This window comes from Carassius gibelio, chromosome B13, assembly GCF_023724105.1.
Source record: "Carassius gibelio isolate Cgi1373 ecotype wild population from Czech Republic chromosome B13, carGib1.2-hapl.c, whole genome shotgun sequence".
Classification (NCBI taxonomy): domain Eukaryota; kingdom Metazoa; phylum Chordata; class Actinopteri; order Cypriniformes; family Cyprinidae; genus Carassius; species Carassius gibelio.
In genome coordinates, this window is record NC_068408.1 from 14,809,946 (window position 1) to 14,832,068 (window position 22,123).

At 37.4% G+C, this 22,123-nt stretch overlaps 3 protein-coding genes across 4 annotated transcripts in view; 2 read left to right on the forward strand and 1 right to left on the reverse strand.

The window, feature by feature from the left end:
• Positions 1 to 2,412, reverse strand: part of sertad2b (SERTA domain containing 2b) — a 33,024-nt gene extending 30,612 nt beyond the window's left edge. For both annotated transcript variants that reach the window (XM_052572799.1, XM_052572800.1), the window contains exon 1: positions 2,153 to 2,412. The gene's annotated coding sequence lies outside the window, so the exon portion shown is untranslated. The remainder of the gene's footprint in view (positions 1 to 2,152) is intronic.
• A 4,137-nt stretch (positions 2,413 to 6,549) lies between these two features.
• On the forward strand, positions 6,550 to 14,937 carry slc1a4 (solute carrier family 1 member 4). Its single transcript, XM_052572145.1, has 8 exons — positions 6,550 to 7,218; positions 8,379 to 8,421; positions 9,917 to 9,982; positions 11,698 to 11,864; positions 12,006 to 12,239; positions 12,473 to 12,667; positions 13,052 to 13,186; positions 13,392 to 14,937. Exons 1-8 carry the CDS (start codon positions 6,704 to 6,706, stop codon positions 13,651 to 13,653), a joined length of 1,617 nt encoding a protein of 538 aa, XP_052428105.1. The 5' UTR covers positions 6,550 to 6,703; the 3' UTR covers positions 13,654 to 14,937.
• A 591-nt stretch (positions 14,938 to 15,528) lies between these two features.
• On the forward strand, positions 15,529 to 22,041 carry cep68 (centrosomal protein 68). The gene is made up of 7 exons (XM_052572144.1): positions 15,529 to 15,696; positions 17,120 to 17,507; positions 17,988 to 19,376; positions 19,458 to 19,580; positions 20,160 to 20,256; positions 20,759 to 20,887; positions 21,092 to 22,041. The coding sequence occupies exons 2-7, from the start codon at positions 17,172 to 17,174 to the stop codon at positions 21,112 to 21,114; spliced, it is 2,097 nt and encodes a 698-aa protein (XP_052428104.1). The 5' UTR covers positions 15,529 to 15,696; positions 17,120 to 17,171; the 3' UTR covers positions 21,115 to 22,041.
• Positions 22,042 to 22,123: the final 82 nt, after the last annotated feature.

Sequence of the window (22,123 nt, forward strand, 5' to 3'; positions counted from 1 at the left end):
ACCAACCGCAGGAAAACAAACTAATCCTGATCAAACTGTGGTGACTTTAACAGTTAATAACATATTATAGCACAAAACAGCAATACATGAAAATGGAGGCCGCAGGTTATAAAGTTCTTAAGGGGAGTTTTGACACATCTCTCTAGAGGTTTAGCATTCAAAATCCCCAGGTCGTCAGCGTGCTTGACGCTTCAGAGTTCAATACAGTGAATGTGCTTCCTGCACATTATAATCAAAAGCAGGTCACTGCCCCAGGCACTGGCAGTTCATTTACACAGAATTCAAAGCAAATGCATTTGAGCAATTCAGTAACACTGGACTCATAATTTATAGCACATTATAGAATGTCAGAAAATATAACTATGGCTATATTATAGATTTAAGCCTTCCATGAGAAGTCTACTAAAGACAGAGGCTGGGGCTAAGCACATGTTACAAGAGTACAAAACAGACTACAGAATTAAGACTTGCTCCTAGCTGGTAAATGTCATATCCATGCAAGACACTGTCATTATCCATGCAGGCTACACACTGCAGCTAAATACAGTTGTAATTTCTCTTCTGAGTGCTTAATCCCACTCTGTAAACACAAGGTTTGGTTATTTATGGGAGTGACAACTGTATTCAACAACCAAAGTCACTTTTGCATCCTTTTAAAGTTTAAAAGCTTGCCATTTATAGGAAAAAGCAAGCAACAAAATGTATTATTAAGTCATATCTCTTTAGAGTAAAATACTGTGTAAAAATTAAACTTTCAATTTTGACAACATCAATATTATTAAAATGTATCAGGCTGGCTGGAGAGTGTATTAATTGGTCAACAATGACCTCTAATGAGGTGACGAGTCTGAACTCTGAGCTCTCTGTACACTGTACACAGCACACCCTAATCTGGATTATCAACTAAATTAGATGTGTCGCTAATCCGCCATTGCCAAACTCTTGCCTTAACCACTTGATTTCAGATAGGCGGGAAACACAAACCAGTTGGGCTACCTTATCGGGACGTCCCCTTTGACCCATGCATCCTCTACTATTATCTAGCTAGATTTTTTTTTTTTTTTTGAGAAATATACAATTCAGTTATTTCAGACTACTGCAGTTCAAGGTTCATGCATGTAAAAAAAAATATATATTTTAGCAGTGTAATAATTATTTTCAAGAGGGTCAACTTTTTAAAGTTGGTGTGCAATAAAATTATTTTCTTAATGCATATTAATATTACTGTAAGTGATTCATTCATGCATGTTATTTTTCATTCTTCTTGTGAAACAACATAATTTTCTCTGGGTGACCTATGCAGGACTTCTCCATTCATTAAATCCAGTCCACATATCAAGATCCAATCAACAACCAGCGAACTGAACCAAGTCCTTGCCCTACATTTTCTTTAAAATTAATGCTTCCATTTCATCATAATTTAAAAATACTTTTCATTAAATTACATTCTGGTCATAATTGATTGAGGTGCATTTTACGCAATCAAATTTTTCTTCGGCGCAGATTTCACTCATGTTCAAGCTGGTCAAGTGAATTCACTGACTGCACTGACCATCAGAAACCTGCTTAGTTTAAATTTAACATTTTGCTAAAATTTCAGTAATGAACCTTCATTTTCAGGTGACTGAAATGATGTTTGAAAACCCTTCTAAAACATATTTGTATATTGAAGCCTTTTTATCAGAAAAACTATGAAAACACTGATAAACAAAGAGACAAAAACAAAGAAAACTCTTCAGACGTTTAGTGATAATCTAGCATGGCTACTGTGCAAAAATAAAAATAAATCTGTACGGGGGAGATCACTGTCAAGTCAATGGCCTCAGAAAACAGTTACATAATAAAACCAAATCACAAAAGAATGTCTTGCTTACTCGGGTCGATTACAGAAAAACATCAACACGCAGCAATCATAAGTATCTCGTGTGGCCTTCCTCGTTTGAAACATTAACTATTTTGCATCCAGAAGACGCCAGTGGTGGGCTTCTACTAGCAGGCTGTGTTTACAGATATGCCAAGTTTGTTAACATACGTACTGTATGCAAACAGGTTACTGCTGGGGTCATTACAAGCTTGCAGGAGCAACCCACAAGACTGACCTGTCAAAACACTGGACTTTTTGTCTGAAAGTTCAGTAGGAACGTCCACTCACCCTTCTGAAGGACTTGCACGATCCGGTTAAATGAGTGAAAATCTCAGCGGATTTATTCTCGAATGCGTTTACATTGCATCAGTGCATTCTGCATGCCTTGCTAGTCGACATGAATTCACATGGCACTCTCACATTCACATGAGCGCCCCGTGCCTCATCAGCCTGAGAAAAGAGTAAACAGATGCACATATGAGAGTCAGACTTCAAAGTGTCCCTAAAAGTAGGAGGCAGGTTGCCTTCGGTGACTCTCCTCGTAGTCGCAGTTGCAAGACATTGGATTCGAATGATAGGTTGATCTGTGAGACGAGGCGGAGTCCCAGTTCAGGCGCCCCGCCCCCTTTGGTAGAATCAGCCAACCAAAATGCAGAACAGGCTGCTGTTCGTCATGTTATTTAAAGAACCTAACAGACTAGTAATGTGGTGTTTACAACACGATGAAAAATCAGAAAAATCAGCCTAAAAACCATTTCACTCTGACAAATTATACACGAGAAACATATCTACAATTTAAAATGTATATTTAAAATATAGAATGCTCATATATTTTGCAATGGGTCACTGTAATATCTACTTGAAGTGTCGGTGGTAAGTTTCAGATTGCCAGGTTTGAGTTCATCAAGTGGCGGAACTGAGAAAAGGCAGCATGCTCTGGCAAGATGCCCACCGACAGCTTGGCTCAATCTTTTTTCTTACAAGTTCAATCTCTACTGCATAACAGGAAATGGAGTGTTCAAAAAAGCCTGCCACTGCGGAAAATAGACATTAACTAAAAAGCAGGGAAAGTGGCAAAGATGTTTTCTCTCACATGCTTGATCGTCGGTGAATTCACCAGCAAAGATAATACTGATTTTTACTAAATGGGACAAAGGGCCAAGAAAGTCTACATACATTGTTTGTGTGTGTGTGTGTGTGTGTGTGTGTGTGTGTGTGTGTGTGTGTGTGTGACACAGCCGATGGTGCGTGGTCTGAGGGAATAAGTGCAAACATTCATTAATCTTGGAGTCTGACATTGGATTTCAGGTGTTCAGGGTAAAGCTTGCTGTCATGACAGACTGGTCATTATCTGCTTACCACAACCTCCCTATTATATTGTAGGTCTCTTAGAAATAACAATATTTATGACAGCATAAAGTGTATAATGTAAGTGTAATGTTGTCATAATTCTCATTGAGAAAAGGGACTTCATAAATCACCATAATGAAGCAAATCCTCATTTATTATTAACAGTACTTTTACAAGAAGAAGAACAAAAATAACATGTATTTTTGCAGTGCATGGACATAATATTACAAGATGTTGTGCTTACATGTCGAATAAGCAATGGTAAGTAGTGCCTGAGGACAATCACACCCAGTATTTTACTCAAACAGAGAAAGAACTTTACAAGAGGAAAGAATGTCATCTGGTGGTTGGAGAATATTATTGCAGTTTTAGGCAGTTCAATTCTGCTTCTCTCTGTCTCGATTAAAGTTGCCTGTCTGTTCACTTCTGGTTTAAAACACGTTAGACAACAAAAAAAAGCACAGCAGACTCTAGATGTTGCTTATAATGCACAGATTACTGTACTAATGAGTAAACAAAATATATGTTTAGAAGCATATAAGTTTACTTTAAACATCCCATAATAACGTTTATAGATGCCATATTTTGGAATGGAAGTCAAAATTTAACCAGTTGTTCTACAAAGTAAACCATCAAATACATTTAATGTAAATCTGGCACAGATATCAGATTTGTGACTATATTAGGAGGGAGTTATATGGAGAGAGCTCATCTTTCTTAAGCATGACAACAGCTGCAGGATGTGGTTAGATTTGACATAAGGTCAGACATTTGTTTGCCCTCTATCTCATTGTATTACTTTTACAATGATTTTAACAATACCATACCTTTAATGCAAGCTCATTCATAAAGTTCTTTTCAGTGTAGAAATAATTTTTGTAACTATCTGGGGCCTTAAATATGAATTATATTCACATTTTGTCAAAATAGTAACGGTTTGGCAGCTGTGAAATTGTATTCTTGGAACAGTATAGTTGAGGTTCAGGGGAAAGCAGCAACAGACAGATAAAAAGAACTGAGATTTTCATTTCTTAGAGTTATTTAAATTGGGGCAAAATGTATAGGTGAAATGCTAAAATTATGGGTTATATCATTTGAATATTGCATTAAATTCCAGAGCGCAGAAATGGAAGAAAAGGATAATCCTCAGAAAAAAATGTGGCAAATGCTGAAAAACTGCAAATGTTAATTATGGTAATGATAAAAATACAAAATTGCTTTTAAAATGACAAACAACAATAACATACAGCAATAATAATTGGATCATTCAATAAAAATAATAATTTTGTGTCCTTCATGAATATATGTGAATAATAAAAGTAATATTTTAATAATATTTAATAATATTTAATAATATTTTATTAATATATTATTACAAATGACAATAGATATATAAAAATACAAACAATATTATAAAACAATATAATATAATGGACATATACTTTATTTTTCTCTTTAGTACAATAATTTATATATTATATATTATATATATTAAACCTATTATATACAAGTACATTCAGAAATTACTTTTTACTCATGAAACATGTTAGGGTTCTTTGGCTAAATAATGTTACAACAAGCCTGCTTGATCAATAACCAAAGAACAATGCCAAAATTATTCAGCAAAATAAGATTTTCTTATCAAAGTGATAAATTGTTGTGTTGTAAAAATGTGTACACTCTCCTGAAAGTTATTTTTGATCAACAGCTAAGTATATTGAACCAAAACTTTTAAAGAAAATTAATTTCCTGACGATTAAAAGTGTTATACATCCCAATTAATCATACTCAGATTTAATGCTGGCAGCATTGGAAGCACTTGGGAGAGAACTGTCAGGTGACTTATTTTTTAGCATAAAAGAGGACAATGGTACAAAACGATTACCAAATTATTGTTTTAAGTGTGTAAATAGTGCAGAAGTAGCACCAACATTCAAAAACAATGGACTTTTGATAAGGTTCCTGAAGCACTCAGGTCTACACTTTGTTTTAATTTAGTGATGAGTGAATTTGTGCTACAAAAAAAGGCAGGAGAAATAACATGCTCAAGTGTCTCAGAGCCGACAAAAGCTATGAAAAATGCAACACTTTATCTCACAGAGTATAATGCAGCCTGCAGAAGTGACATGCATGGTTGTTGGCGCAACTAGAATTACCTACTGTAGCAAAGCCAAATAAACTCATTTAACCTCTTCCAAGGCCCATATTTACAAAAAAGAGACTTCTGGGAATCCCAACTCTGGTCTCAAGAGACCAACTCAATCATTTCTGATCCAAAAGCATCCAAGATGTTCTGGTGTTGCTATAGAGCAGCAGTATGCAGGGAGAAGTGCTTGGTACCCACAGCGACATTCATTTGAAGTAAAGCTCTTATATGAATGAGTGCTGAAGGTGTGAGGGAGTTTGTGCTTTATCAATGCTGGCATGAATTCACACATTACTGTGTGAAAACTTGAAATAGAAGATGCCACCCTCCCCTAATTCCCTGCATTAGGGCATTTTTAAGCATGACAACAAATATATTCATTCTACAAAGGTGAAAATCTTTCAGTGGACATGTATTTCACTTAATCTTAATGCTTTTGAGCAGCTGTGGGGGATTCTGTAGAGACGAGCTGAGCAAAACTCCCCATTATAGACCTGAGCATTTAAGGAGCTCGTCCTCCAGGAGTGGACAGATATGAGAAATTTGTCATGAACTTGAACACTCAGTGCCAAGAAGGGTCAGAGCAGTATACTTTAAGTTCTGGAGGACATACTAAGGACTAGAATATTATACATTTTCTCAATTAAACCTATGGGTGTACTCATTTTTGCCATCCTTCATTTAAACAAAATTGCCTAATTTACTTATCTTACAGAAAATATTGGCATATATTTTGTTGTTTTTATTAAATGTTTAAATTTTGCCTACTTTCCATCAATTATATAAGTGTTCATAGAAAATACATCTTTTACATTTATTCAGAGGGGGTGTACTCATTTATGCTGTGCAATGTGTGTGTGTGTGTGTGCAGTGTGTATAGGCTTGCCATTGTTCATAAAGCATGCATAGACAGCTAGACAGCTAGATAGATAGATAGATAGATAGATAGATAGATAGATAGATAGATAGATAGATAGATAGATAGATAGATAGATAGATAGATAGATAGATAGATAGATAGATTTTTTTTACATTTACTAACACACAAAATAGGAACATATAAAAAAAAAATCACCCAATAATAATAATAATATGCATGGATATCAGCAACCCTTTGCCTTGTTGCATCATTTCATCTTGGTCCAGGAGTGCGCATGTCCTGGATCCTCATCTTTAAAAGACCCCTCGTCATTGGTAGATGCAGCACATGTCTGTAAGTGCCGGCTGGTTTTTACAAGCGCTCTCCAGTCCGCTCTATTCCAAGCGCGCACGCGGCTGATGAGAAAAGCCCGGTAGCATACTGCTTTTAAACGTGTGGAAAGACTGAGCGTGTAGAGAAAAACATGGAGGAGAAGAAGAGCGAAATCAATGGACACGCCGGGCACAAAAGCCCGTTACCAGCGGTATCGATAAAATCAGAAAAGAACAGCTTTAAAAACCGGTTAATGGTCTTCCTCAAAAGAAACCTCCTAGTGATATTAACGGTGTCCGGGGTTCTGGTGGGCGTCGGGCTCGGGATGATGGTCCGGAACATGAACCTAACCCGAGCGCAGATGACTTACTTCGCCTTCCCCGGAGAGATGCTGCTGAGGATGCTCAAGATGATCATCCTTCCTTTAGTGGTTTGCAGTCTGATCTCTGGCGCTGCGAGTCTGGACACGCGCTCGCTGGGGAAGCTCGGAGGGATCGCCGTCTCTTACTTTCTGGTGACCACTCTGATCGCTTCATCCATCGGGGTAGCCCTCGCCTTCATCATCAAACCCGGCGTGGGAGCAGGAGCGCTGAACACCAACAACTTGGGGCTGGAAGGCGTGAGCGCCAACAAAGAGACAGCGGATTCGTTTTTAGACCTTGCAAGGTATTATTTGGTAATGGAAATGATAACAATAATAACAATAGCCTGTCTTTCAATGTGAGAAATGCAGCAGTCCACTAGCTATATAGCAGCGCTTAAACCGCGCGTGCAAGTGTCTGTGATGATTAGCTGTGTGAGTGCAACACTTATGAATGCAAAAGACGTGAGAGCAGAACATGTGACAATTCATTCTTTACATCTTTCTTTTCTTTTTTAGGCATTTCAAATACAAATTGATTTGTATTTAATTATTGCATAGACAGGGAAGAAAAAGTTCTATATTAATTATTATAAATTATTAGTTATACTGGTTCATATGTTTATGTTCAGTCATTTCAAAGAACCTATTCATGAGAACATTTCAAATGGCACTTTGAGGCTTTTGCATCTGAACTCTTCAAATAGTCTTAATAGTCTTTAGCTGCTCCAAAACAGACTACCATCTGGTGGGGCTGTGATCGACGAAGACCTGGATCAAACTGGTTAGAGCTGATAGACCATCATGGAGTACAAACAAGCACCAAATTTGCACACACAAAAAAACATTTAGTTTTTCCATCAGCAACATACATTTGAAAATTAGATTTTTCATAAAAGAAAAACACTTTTGAGAATTTCTTTTTAAATATTTTTTTTGTAAATTCCAGCAAACATCCTTCTTTTTTACCAATCATAAATTACATCACAAAAAAATACACTTTTTAGTTGTTCAATCTATGTGGGACAATGTCTTGAAACCTGAAAATCTTGAAAACCTGAGACCTGTTAAAAAGTTTTTCTTGTTGCAATATAAATCTGCTATGCAATTATGTAATAATCACTTGAAGAACATCTGTAACTGTAACTGTAAGAAAATACATTTCTTTTGGCCTCATAGTTCACAGGGTTACTAGATTAATCCTCTTTTTAACGCAGGTCATATGACGAATAAGAACTCAACTCAGTTTAGTTTAAAATAATCCATTCTGTTGCCCAAGTGAATGATTTTGGATATGGATTTGCAGATACAAATATGCAAAACTTCCTTTGTGGGTCACTCATGCTGCGACCTGGTGGGAATTTAGCAAAGAAACACCAGTGGTGTCCATCTGGGATGATAAGAGCTTGTTTTTACACATGTCTGCATCACTGGTTTATCTTTCTTGCTTGTTTTTCCTTTTCAGAAACCTGTTTCCATCCAACCTGGTGGCTGCAGCTTTCCGCTCAGTAAGTTAAATTTTTTCCTCCAGGTGTCACAAAAACACATACACACTCACACAAGCAGCAGATATGTTCAAAATGAATATTTGTAGACCATTTCCTCCATGTTAACAGCTCCTTCATCTCTTATTGAGAGAGTCACAAAATGGAGTAACCATTTTTGTCCCTGCTCAATAAATACCTCCCATCCTCTCTCACCACTAAGCAACCAGGCAGTTACCATAGCAGGCTGATTCCATTCTTTGGTGCCTGGCAACCTGGCTTGGTTCAGTGGGTTGTACCACACAGGCAACTGCTCAACAGTGAGCACGCTCTGCTCAAAGAGAGGTCAGGAGGTTCGGTGGCCAGGGTGGGAGATAATATCTCTGTGCCTAGACCGAAGCATGTGGACAACCCCATTGACACAAACCTAACGGGCACCCAGTTATCAATTTGTAAAAAAAAAAGATGTTTTTGCAAAGGCCAAAGTAGATTTAGAAAGAGAAACAGGGTCATTAGGTGCAGATGGGATGTTTCTTTATCCAGTAGGATTTCCATCGACATTTACCTGGATGGAGGCCAGAAAGGCTTTAAAAAGGAAGAGACAGAGATTAGCAGGATTAATACAGAAATGCCTGGGAATGATTTTGATTTTGCTATCACTGAAACATCAGATTTAACAAACACTTTAAATTAAACAGTGCCGATTTTTAATATGTAAAAACAAGTTTTTCTATAAAAACATGCCATCTAGCTTGTATTTTTTTTTACTACGCAAAAAATATATATATATTTTTTACTAGTGCTGTCAAACGATTAATCACGATTAATCGCATCCAAAATAAAAGTTTTTGTTTACATAATATATGTGTGTGTGCTGTGTATAATTATTATGCATTTATAACTACACACACATACAGCATATATTTTGAAAATATTTACCTGTATTTACATGTATATATTTATATTTATAAAATGTATATAAATATATATTTAATATATAAACGTAACATATTTTTCTTAATTGTATACATGCATTTGTGTGTGTTTATTTATACTTAATAAATGTACACAGCACATACACATATATAAACAAAAACATTTATTTTGAATGCAAGTAATCGTTTGACAACACAATATTTTTTAACCATTAATTTCAAATTCTTACCTATTCCATTTCTTCTTTTGAGATAGTAAGGATTGACAAAAACTAAACAGAGTGCTCCTGCTCATATAATTGGAGTTTCTGAGGAACAGGGGTTCTGAATAGTAGGGTTGTGGGGGATCACTGTCATTGTCTCTGTGTACGCCAGTCTCAAAGTCCTCTTCAGCTAAATTTTAAATGCTGCTTTTGTGAGTATCTTGGCACTAGAAACAGGCTCAGTGCAGAGAAATAATCAAATGCATCACAGTTCATGAAGCTGCACACTGGAATGGATTGAAATCGGTCAGAATAGCATTGTGATAAGCACTGCATGTAGCTCATGATGTTCGCCTTCTCTGTCTTTCACTTTTGTCACAGTATGTCACTGATTACAAGACAATTCTTGTTGGAAATGGAACAAATGGAACCATCAACTACCAGAAGGTACATAATCTCTTCATTTTCTAATAATATTTGATTATTATTTTATAATAATTTAAAATATATGTAATTATGTGTTATTTAGCATTAGGTCCTTCCTTTTCCTATGTTAAGAATGCATCGTCAAATACATAATTGTCCACACACACATCATGCCACTTGTTGAAATGTCAGTTGAACCCAGTAATTTTGTGCTTCTTAAAAAAATAAAACTCAAGTCCAATTGGGGCCTCTTGGCTGGTTTTATGTCCAACCACTCAGTATGTTGGCCCTTTGGCAGCCTTGAATGAGCTTTCTGTTTGTTTGCACAGGGCCAGGGTTGACGCAGCCGGTTTTGCTGCTCCTGTCCCACTGAGCAATGTTGCCAACTTATTTCAGCGAAAGTTGCTACAGGAAGGTTGATTTGTTGCTAAAAGTTGCTTAATTATGTTGTGATGTCATTGCATAATCACGACGCAAAATTGTGTCACAACATCAAATCTCTGGATTTTTTTTTTATTTAGATTTGTTTGCAAAAAAATTAAATGCATAATATAATATTAAAATATAAATGACTGTATTTTAAAATAAATTGAATTATTGAACACTTAGAATTTAAGTAATTGTTTTATAGCTAGTAAACTAGTTATGGCCTACTAAACATTCTAAACAATTATGCTTTAAGCAGTGTACTAGAAGTTTGTACACTATAAGATAACTCTGTAAAATTAGGGCACAATCAACAGTATTGTTGTCAAAGGATTTTCAGTATTGTTTTTTTTTTTACCTGCATTTTAAATGACGCATTGTGTTTTCAGGTTACAGTTTATAATGGATAATATCCTGGAAAATTACTATATCTTTTCCATTTTTGATCAACAATCGCAGGGACAAGCTACTAACAAGGTGTATCATAAACGAACAATTATTAAATTATTATTATTAAATTGAACAAATGAAAATAGCAGTTAACTCAATTTACAGTCACATTCCATTCCCACAAGCAGGCATATCAACATGAAAATTATGAAAGATTATGTCCTACCACTTGCAATTTAATGTTTAAATCTATTCCATAAAGGTTTCCTTTCAAATTCAGTAGTAATTATGTAAAAATTGCATCTGAACTACACTATGTACTGCTCTATGTGATTAACCTTTGTATAAATTATTGGGTCTTCATTACATCCTGGCACAGCTAAAATGTCTCATATCTGCTGGAGCATGGGCAAATATGTGGGCAATCCCTCAGAACGCTTGAGGTCCATAATTGCATAAGTAGGGCTTACAGAACAGCCAATGCTGTGTGCCAAGTGATGAGCCATGCCTGGATGCGTGATAAAGCCCAGAACAAGAGCAGGATTCAGTTGAACGGTAGCTCAGTCCCGTCAGATCTTCATCACCCCATTGCCACCACCACTAAGGAAAAGTCAGACTGAGAGCCAGGCTTTATCATGTTTTGTCTTTTAAAAGCCTCTCGTCCATGCACAATCATATCCAATTCAGTGACAAGGAATATGAGTGGGAACAATAGTTAATATAGGCTAATTAGCTAAATCTGCATTTATCAGAGCACATTTTGTCACATTTTGTTACAATGTCAGCTTCTAATTTAGTTTACTATTGCATTGTTTACCTTTGACCAACTATGTGCTTCCATGAAAACGGAATGGTAATATCATAATATTTTATTATTCACTTATGTAAGCCAAAGACAAACATGTTCTGGTGGTTTTCAGGTTCCCTATGGAACAGATGCAGATGGAATGAATATTCTGGGCCTTGTTCTCTTTGCTATGGTTTTTGGAGTTGCTTTGAGAAAGCTTGGTGCAGAAGGAGAAGAGCTCATTCGCTTTTTCAATGCATTCAATGAAGCCACCATGGTACTGGTGTCTTGGATCATGTGGTAAGTAATCTATCTAATCAATCTATCTATCTAATCATATTTAGTTCTGAAAACTCAAAAATGTAAAACTTTTATATATCATAAAACTTAAGTTGTACCATGCACATCATGTATGATATATTCTGTTGTTTTGTCCTTCAGGTATGTGCCTTTTGGCATCATGTTCTTGGTTGGCAGTAAGATTGTGGAGATGGAAGATGTGGTTCTGCTGGTCACTAGTTTGGGGAAGTACATTTTTGCTTCTATTCTGGGCCACATCATCCATGGTGGCATCGTCTTACCTCTTATCTACTTTGGGTTCACTCGTGCAAACCCCTTCAGTTTCCTGTCTGGCCTCATCACACCTTTCACCACTGCCTTTGCTACCTGCTCCAGGTATTTTGTTATATTTCATATATTTCTATAGTCCTATAAAGATGTTCATTTGGCTCCCAGAATGTGGCTAAAAAGCATTGTTCCATTTTTTCCTGGAATCGCTATAGTCATGCTAAATCATTAGTAGTGTTGCTGATATGCAAAAAATTTCCACATGTAGAATGGCTATGACCATATTACATCTAATTCCCCGTTACATACTTATACCCTTGGTGTTTTCTGTGCCTGTGCAGCTCAGCGACACTGCCTACCATGATGAAGTGTGTGGAGGAGAACAACGGTGTCGACAAACGAATCAGTCGCTTCATTTTACCGATTGGAGCCACTGTTAACATGGACGGAGCAGCCATTTTCCAGTGTGTTGCAGCTGTGTTTATTGCCCAGCTCAACAACGTTGAGCTCAACGCAGGACAGATCTTCACAATCCTGTGAGTGTACATCGCTATGAGGCCTTTCTTCAATCAGCAGGAGTATTGAAAGATACCCTGAAACATTCCTGTATCTATATTGCGTACATGCAACATTCTCTATATCTAAACAAGGCAGCGATGCTAAGCTTGATCTAAATTTACAAGCAACACACACCCTCCCTCTGGAGCCTGTCCCAGTGTGCAAGGTTACGCTGTTGAGTGTGTAGCAAGCAGTATAGAGCTGAGGCTCTGATGGAGGTCTGGATGATGATAAATGAGCTATCACCATCCTGGCTGTTAGAAACATGGCACTTAACTCCAGGGAATTTGTTTCTGTAATAAGTGAATCGTTATTCACTTAGGAAAAAGCATCTGCTAAATGACTCTTTTGCTTATTCAAAGGGTGACAGCCACTGCCTCCAGTGTGGGGGCAGCAGGTATTCCAGCTGGAGGGATCATCACCATCGCTATCATTCTGGAGGCCATAGGTCTGCCCACCCATGACCTGTCACTCATGTTGGCTGTGGACTGGATTGTGTAAGACAGTGTTTCCCACACATTCTCAAAAAAAAAAATATTTTTTCTAATTCTGATATATCTTTGCTGCCTATATTTATGTAAAACATCATAAGAGCCTTCTGAAGCTTCTTATCAGAATTAAAACTATAACATTAACATGCATACAATATATAGGCCTTAAATAATCTGTTGGGTTCACAAACTGTGTCTGATGTGTGATCAGAGACCGAACCACTACTGTTGTGAACGTGGAGGGGGACGCACTCGGTGCTGGCATTCTTCACCACATCAATGAGCAAGAGATGAAGAAACGAAGAGAACAGGAACAGCATCAAGAGGAGCAGGAACTGCAGGAGGTGAAGGTGGAGGTGGTGGCTAATGTCAAAGCAGAAGAGGAGACTTCCCCTCTCGTCACACACCTGAACCAAGGAGACAGTTCCTCGCATGAAACACTCGACAAGGACGGTGTGGAGTCTGTGCTGTAAAGTGCTGACTGTGGTCTCTTCTCTTTCTTCTTCACTCTTTCACTATCTCACTCCTTTAAAAACCACTGTAGACATGATGTTACCACCAGTGTGAAGTTTACATCAAGCATAAAGTTTATTCAGATCTGTGACTGGAACACTAATGGTCAGTTTGCTCTTTTACATTTAGTACTTGACAGGACAGGTTCTGTTATGATAATCTTATCCACTTGTGCCAAAATGATTTCATATTGTCATTTTTGTGTTTGGGAATATGACCCAGATTATGTGCAAAGTCTAAAAGGGAACATTTCCACTCTGTGAGCAGATATCTGGGAAAGAGATGGATAGTAATGAAAATCATTCACAGACTGACCTCTTGCTCTGTTTGTTTGCTATATTTTAACTGGCTGTGTGAAACATTAACTAATTTGAAGATAGACAGAAAGTATTTGCTGTAAATATCTGTGTCCCTAATGGCAAATCCTGTTGCATTGTGGTATTGTCCGTTGATTTATTGGGGACTGTATCAAAACTGTGCATGTGTGCTTGTGAAATACTCTTGGAAATTCTAGCAGATTCTGAGCTTGTGCTTTATATTTTTTTTAGTACTGTCAGATCTGGTGAACTTTAAATTATGAGTGAACATAAAGCTCACCCTGTGTCCTAATGTGCATACTATCCATCGTATCTGCCCTAAATAATATTGAAAATTACTAATATCACATAGACTTTATGATGGATAGTTTGCACATTGGGACAAGGGTCAGAGATTGAGACAAAACTCAGGGTCACAGGTGATATTCAACCTGATGATGATGAGAGACACACTGGAGCTCAAACATTTCCTTATAGACCTCCATTCTTTACATCAAAAATACATGTTGTGGACCCCAGAATATTATCCATGGTATCTAGTGACACTTAGTGGTCGATGGAATTATAAACATTGACTTTGTCTAGGTTTTATTTTTATTTTTTGTACATTCAATGCCCAGCTTTTTAAGTTTGGCCATTAGTTAAGAAGTAAACGATTTTAAAACGAATTTGATAAGTATGAATGAGTTTAATTTATTCTAATTGTTTAGCCTTTTGTACCGCTTTGAGAATTATTTTTCGTAATCTGTTGCAATAAAAGATTCAGATGTTAAAGGGTTTATACGAACTCTAAAAGCTGTTAATTATTACGTGATTAGTGTGTTTTATATCCATTTACTCCTTGTACTTTTTCACTCTCTTTTAACCTACATCTTGTTACCGTCGTGTCAGTCTCTGCTTACCATTAAATTAAAAGTATCTGATTTACATGCAGTTTGACGATTTTTATGCAGTTGTATTGTTAAGAGAATCTATTCTTAAATCTACATTGAATACATACTCCTTTATTTGAGATGGATAATTATTTTTGGTAACTAATAATGTAACTGTTTCCTGTGAGGATACAAACAGATTGTCCTCTAGGAGGCGCTTACACGTCGCTTTTATCCCTCACTGGAGACTTTTATTGACTAACGTGTTATCTGTAATCAACACGTCCAATCTTTAATATAATTCAAAGGATTTACAGTGAATACATTAAATGAAATCATTCACAGCAATTTCTATAAAGTTATTTTTAAATCCTCATTCTAAAATCACAAACGACTGTTATTGGCCGTTTATGACCAGCGATGAGAAATGTAACAGACGAGGCGTGACAAGACGCTATTTCAGCGGTTTCATGACTGAATAATGACCATGAAAAAAATATAATAAAGCTCTCTGCCAGTGTCTCCCCCAAATAAGTGGTAATTTAAGCCACATTATGCGCATGCGTATTAATATGAAACTTGATTCGGTGTGACTGAACCATAGACAGTAAAAGAACTGAACTTTGGCTCGTTCGGTTTCGTGACGCCATTGGCTGGAAGCGACAGTCTCGCGCTGCTCGACCCGCCTCCGTGTTAAGAACCGTTTCCTCCACCGCTTGGATTCCACAACAGCAGGGTTTTATTTATCGCATCATATCTCTAAACTATAAACGTAGTTCGTGGAGCTGTCGGGGGATTTCCTTAGTCCAAACCGGTACGTAAATACAGTTTATGATCAATTATGCAGGGTTTTCAGCTGTGAAAGCCAAGTGAAAGTGATGTGGACAGAAGTGTGAAGCTGCTGTATGACACATTCATATTCTTCCTGGCTGATGATACATAGTAGCTTAGCATCACTTTGTGTGCTGCCGCTGGCTGTGAAATGCATCTCATCTGTCATTTCATTGCTGATGCATATGTAACTCAAGAATAATTTTAAAACATTTTCCGTACAAGAAAGTTATTAATTAATTCACTATAAATACCTTTCCCAGGCCACGCATTCTCAGTGTACACGTTCATTCTTGTACTTATGTTAGTATACACTTGAGTTCAATTTAAGCTTTCCTTGTTTTATTAAATCCCTCAACTGTTAAATGAACTGCTTCCTCAGCCTACATTTGTATAGTTTGCACAGTGTTTGCATATAGTGTTTAATTTCAGAATCACTGAGAACTGCAGGTTGTGGCTTGCAAAACAAACAGATTGTATATTTTATTGAGATTTGTACTATGTTTGAAATGATTTAACAGTGTTCCCAGTGTTAAATCAGAGGAAATGTATAATGTAGACACTGCCTTCTTTAGGCATTTGTTTGATGACCAGGTTGCCATCTTAACTGTCTATCAAGCCTATATAACCTTCTATAGCATTTGAACTGTTTGAATTGATCTAGTGTCACTGTAGCCCAAGGATCAGTATCGGAACAACTTGGCTGACTTTTATGTCCACAAATAACCGAATTCAGACATGTAGCCCTGCAAACTGTCAGCAGTTATGAGAACCCTGTCAGCAAGTGTCATATTAAAATTAAAAGGAACTGCGTGAGGGTTCAGTGGTGAAGACACGTGATTGTCTTTGTTTGCAGGCAGGCTATGATTTAAATGTCCCCCACGTGATCACCTCTAGTGACATGCCATTTTCTGTCGGTTGCCATGGACACCAGTCGAATCAGCCAATCAAAAAACAGATACAGTCTAGTATTCCACAGAGAAATAGTACAAGAAACTGCTTTGTTTGCACGCTGTTGCATTTATCAGCATTCATCTGACACATAATCCTAAAAAGTCTAGATATATTTTGCCACTGCACAGTTTTATTATATTTAATTACTAAATAATTTTTCATAACATTTAATTAATTTATCATGTTGCTTTTAACTAATTTATTTATTTTTTACTTTTAATTTAAGATTTTTCATAGATAAAATTTGTTCGTAGTAGTAGTACTCTTGTAGTTAGAGATGGACAAGTAGCATTCATGAATTTCAGGCAAGCCTGAACATGTAGCCTTAATGAGATTGCTTATGCAGAACAGAAAGTAACTCTATTTGAGTAAACAAGCCATCTCATGTTAGACCACACTTATCACAGAGCTGATTCAAGTGGTGTTTAATACACAGTGTATTTATGTTTTAGCTGTCACTCATGAGGAACCAAATGAGGAACCACAGAATTTGGATGTGTTGCAATGGCTCTCGGAGTTGACAAGGCATTATCAGAAACCTCCTCACAAATGGAGAACACGAGCCATGGGAGGTGGAAGACCAGGATCCCGGAGGTGATTCGCAGCGGTCAAACTAGACCCCTCGGTCTCAGAGCTGTTGAGAGGACAAGGCATACAAATGTCCAGGAGGCCAGGGACTCATACAAAGAGAGGAGTGGCAGCAAAAAGACGGTCACTATGGCACCTGTTTCCAGGTATATGCCAGACAAAAGCCTCTATATCATGAGAAAACCACTGATCTCAACACAATGGCAGGTGCCCATCCTGAAGAACTCATCTACACATGAAGACTCGGAGAGGGTAAGAATCTAATGAAACAAGTCTTAGTGAGCTGTGGAGGATTTTTTACTGAATTTCCAAATGTGTAAAGAATTTAGCATCTAAGTTGGTTGCCAAATAAAACCTTCCAGTTAGAGGTTTGAATCAGATTCGTTTAGTCAGTTAATCATTCAGAGCTGTTACTGGGTCACAACTGACTCCCCAACTGAACCTGGAGTTTGGTTATGTCCGATGCTAAATGAATTCAAAGATTCTCTAGCCTAGTCATCAAAAATCCTGAAATAAAAATCACATTTTCTAAAAAAAATAAAATAAATAGTAAGCAACAGTCTTTTCAACACTGATAATTATAAGAAATGTTTTTTTGAGCACCAAATCCCAAACTTTTGAAATGGTAGTCTGTGTTTAATTACAGGATCCAGTGGCTCCCTGGTCATGAGTTAGGCTGTATCCCAGGATTTCCTCTTAACCATTTCCTTGTTTTGTCTTTTTTTCCCTCAGATCAGTTACAAAGCAGATTCCCCTAAAGAAAAGGATAAACGTCTGTCAAAACAGTCATTTAGACGTATCCCAGAAGATACTCCATTTTATAAATCTACCCCACCATTATCCAGAGAAGACCTGGATACCTCCATGAGCTTATCAGACCTCAGACTGTGGTCATGTGATGAGGATCCTATTTTTAACACTTCAGCTGCCAAACGCAGTCTGTCCAGTCCCCCCTCAGCTTCTTTGAGCCTCACAGCACCCTCAGTGCCTAAGTGGACATCCACTCCTAGAAGCACTTCTTATCCGTCCAAGTCTCATTACACAAGAAAGGTAGAAACAAGACCAGCTGAGATGATGGACAGAGGAAGAGATTCTCTTCTTAACCCAGGATCTTACAGTAAGAACTGTCAACATGGGTTCAAACACATGTCACCTTATCAGGCCAACTACTGGGCCTGTGCCATCCCCAACTCGATGCCACCCTCTCCGAACCGTAAATCCCCCAGTTGGGATCCTGAAAAGGAGTACCAGGAGCTCCTGGACTACACGTACCCTCTGAGACCCAACATGGCTGGTACATTGGGTTCATTAGAAGTGGATCTTCTCTTGCGAACTGATCCATTGTTGCAAGACTCGGGCATTGAGTTGGACCACTCTTCCACTCTGTCTTGTTTAGACCTGTCCTATACAGGGACTCGACAGGAACAGTGTAGCCCAGGAACAGCGCAAAGGTCAACTAAGTTTTGTGCTCTTAACAAGTCATATTCGAAGTCCTTAGATGGCATCATGTCCAGTAGCCTGTACTCTTCACTAGACCAAGCTGACTTGTCAGTTGAGAGTCTGCACAGTGACAGGAAACCAGGGGGCCATTATCGTAAATTTGGCATCTTCTCGACATTCAGACCTGTACCCACTTTCATTAGATCAACTCACATCCTTCCTCGTCATGATTCGCTGGACGAGTTGGACATAGAGTTTCTTCGCCTACCAGAAAGGCTACAAGAACTTCAGGTGCTTTCACAGCAGCTAAGGGACATTAGTGAACAGATGAGCCAACCAGTCATCACCAGCTGGGAATCCCTGGAGAGCGAGATCACCTCAGTCCGATCACCAACAGCTCAAGTGGGAAAGCAGGAACCACTGGTGGAAGAAAGGGGTGTTGAAGCAAAAGCGGGATCAGTTTCTGAAATTCCTCTCACACATGAGGATCATTTAGAGAAAGCAAAGGAGCCTGGTTCCACAATCCAGATGATTAGCCAAGACATGACTAGGAGGAACCTGAGGGAGGTGGAAGCTGTTATGGATCAACTGAGCGGACTGTCAATGTCAGAGCTTCAGAGGACAATACAAACAGACCAGAATGAAAATGAGACCAAAGAGTCACTAATGCAGCACATACAAGTGAGTAGATGCTTCTGTTCTGATCGTGAAATCCTGAAATGGCTGAGAATTAATGAGAAATGTTGTATCTTTTTATAATAGGCATTTTGCTCGAACCTAAAAAAGCTGATTCAGTGGCTGCACAAGGTGGTAGAGAAAGTAGAAGTTCTTTCTCCTCCCATGGTTGACTTGGAGAGCGTCAAAGCCTCCTTGGCTGATTACAAGGTTTGTAAATTACACCACCATTTAATGAAGTTTTGGGTCGGTAAGAGCATTATTATTAAAATGATTGAAAGAAAGTAATATGTTCGTTCATTAAGGATGTGTTAAATGTATCAAAAAAGTCACCAGGTGCTACAAATATATATATTTTTAAATAAATTCTGTTCTTCTGAACTTTCAATTCACCAAGTATCCTTAAAAAATCTAAAAAAGTTTCCGAAAATAAGCTCTGTTTTCAATATTGATAATAAAATAAAATAAAATTTGAACAGCAAACCATCATATTAGAATGATTTCCGAGGGATCAGGTGATACTGAAGACAGGAGTAATGACTGTCAAAAATTCAGCTTTGACGTTAAAATAGTAAACGGTTAATTCTAAGTCTAATACTATTTCACAGTATTACTGTTTTACTGGATAAATAATGCAGCTTTGGTGAGCATAAGATATGTTTTTTTGTCTTTCAAAAACATTCAAATACAAATCTTATTGACCCTAATGTAACAATAGGAAGTGTACAAATTTGATTACAAAAGAAGTTCATTCAAAAAGTACATAACTGTAACACATGATATTTTCAGAGTTTTCAGGAAGATGTTCAGGCTCATAAGCCCCTCACAGCAGATGTTCTGCAGACCGGAGAGATGCTTTTGCATTGCATGAATTCAGCCTCTCCATGTGAGTCTCCCTACCTTTATCTAATTATAATGGAAAAGGAAAATATAATTTTTCAAAAAGCTCTCTACCATCCTGCTGCTGTACTGAACCTTGAATTGGCATGTCTACTTTGGATTTTCTTGCTGAACACTCAGTAGTGGCTCTAAAGCTATGAAGTGGTGAAATTTAAATGTTAAATTAGAATAAACATTAGATCTTTTTATCTTCCAAAGCACTGTAATGCACTCTTTGTTTCTTGATCAGTTGATACACTTCTCCTAGTTTACTGCTTCTCAGTTTTGGACATGTTGTGCAGTGTAACCCAATACTCCGTTACATCAGACCGAAAGAGGAAACGCTCTGCTTGGCGAATGCGGCCATGCATGCTTAACTTAGAGAGCCCTGCTGTTGCCTAGCTAGCATACTTCATTTCAGAATTCACGTCAAGCATTGTTTTTGTCAACACATTAGTCTCTAGCTGTCCTCGTACTGCTGCTAATATTTTTTTCCTTGATTCCCTCAGTTCTGAAAGACACACTGGTGCTGATAGAGAGGCAGTCTCACACACTGGAAACTCATTCAGAGTATCTTTTCTCCTCTATTCTGTCAGCCATGGACTGCCTCACTGACCCCAGATCTGAGGAAGCATCAGGTAAATGATCAACTATTATTCTAGTGTCCTCTGGTGTCATCATATGGTTATAGCTCTCGAAATGGATGACTGAATTGTAATTATTGTAATATAAAGTTCACTATTCACATGTAACTTCAATGCGTCACTTTGACTGTAGCCTCTTTTTGATTATTAAAAATAAAAAATCTGCATCATCAAATAGTTTCTCACTCTTCTCCACAGAAGCAGTTCCTGAGAATTATTAGGATTCTGGGAAGGCTCACTGTCTTGACTGAGACTTCCTTTTTGGTGTTTCCACATCAAGGATCTGAAACGCTTCTTACTTGACTCATTTGTCACCATTATCTTTGTTTTACACTCTTAACACGTTTACTGTATTCAGAAGTGGTGTTATGTGCTGTTGTCACAAGCTTGAGTTATCTGTCACAACATATGTGATGAATTGTTCACTTTGTATTTTTACACACCAGCTTATGATATTCTTTTTTTTTTTTTTTACTCAGAAATGTCCTGTGATGGCTCAACTTAGTAATAATGTTTGAGAGGTGTTAAGAGGTGCACAGACATAGTGCCAATTGTGATTGTGATCTCAGGGTTATTACCCTATTAAGTTTTAATGGAGAGCAGTCCAGTCTCCATTTGCATCCATGCAGCTTTAGTTTCCTTTCTGATTAACCTGTGCTTCACAAAGATATACTGTATTTTTTGACTGATAATTAGTGTGATCTTTTTGATTGTGTTACAGCAACAGTTCACCCAAACATTTAAATCTCATAATTTACTCGCCCTCATGTCATTCTTCCGCCGCATATAAAAAGTAATAATAATAAAAAAATATATTTTGAGAAATGTCTGTTTGGTTTAGCACACATTGAAAGTCTATAGTGTCCGATGTTGATTAGTTATCAGCATAGTTTGAAATAATACCTTCCCTGGAAGAAAGAAAGCCTGGAGTGAGTAAATGGTGACGATTTAAAATTTGGGGAGAAAACAATGTCAGTGTGTTAACATCAAATGAAATGCAATAATAATTGTGAAGCATAATGCATTTTGTGAATTCAGCTGAATGAATTTGACAGCATTTGAATAACTTCAGCTGCAGAGATCATGGATTGATGTGCAACTGTTTTTGTTTTTTTTGTTTTTTTTACAATAAACATTCTCCTTTTTGACGGTTTCTTATTTTGGTTAATAGGTTAAAATCTACATTTCTCTGCAAGTTTTGATATGGATACTTTATTAAATGCAAAATTT

Bases quoted from the DNA above. Each gene is read 5' to 3' on its own strand.
- slc1a4 (XM_052572145.1), top strand. From the start codon at position 6,704: ATGGAGGAGAAGAAGAGCGAAATCAATGGACACGCCGGGCACAAAAGC. The intron at 8,422-9,916 runs GTAAGTTAAATT...CTTTTGTCACAG, and splicing joins TGGCTGCAGCTTTCCGCTCA to TATGTCACTGATTACAAGAC. The intron at 12,668-13,051 runs GTGAGTGTACAT...GCTTATTCAAAG, and splicing joins GGACAGATCTTCACAATCCT to GGTGACAGCCACTGCCTCCA.
- cep68 (XM_052572144.1), top strand. From the start codon at position 17,172: ATGGCTCTCGGAGTTGACAAGGCATTATCAGAAACCTCCTCACAAATG. The intron at 17,508-17,987 runs GTAAGAATCTAA...TTTTTCCCTCAG, and splicing joins CACATGAAGACTCGGAGAGG to ATCAGTTACAAAGCAGATTC. The intron at 20,888-21,091 runs GTAAATGATCAA...TCTTCTCCACAG, and splicing joins CAGATCTGAGGAAGCATCAG to AAGCAGTTCCTGAGAATTAT.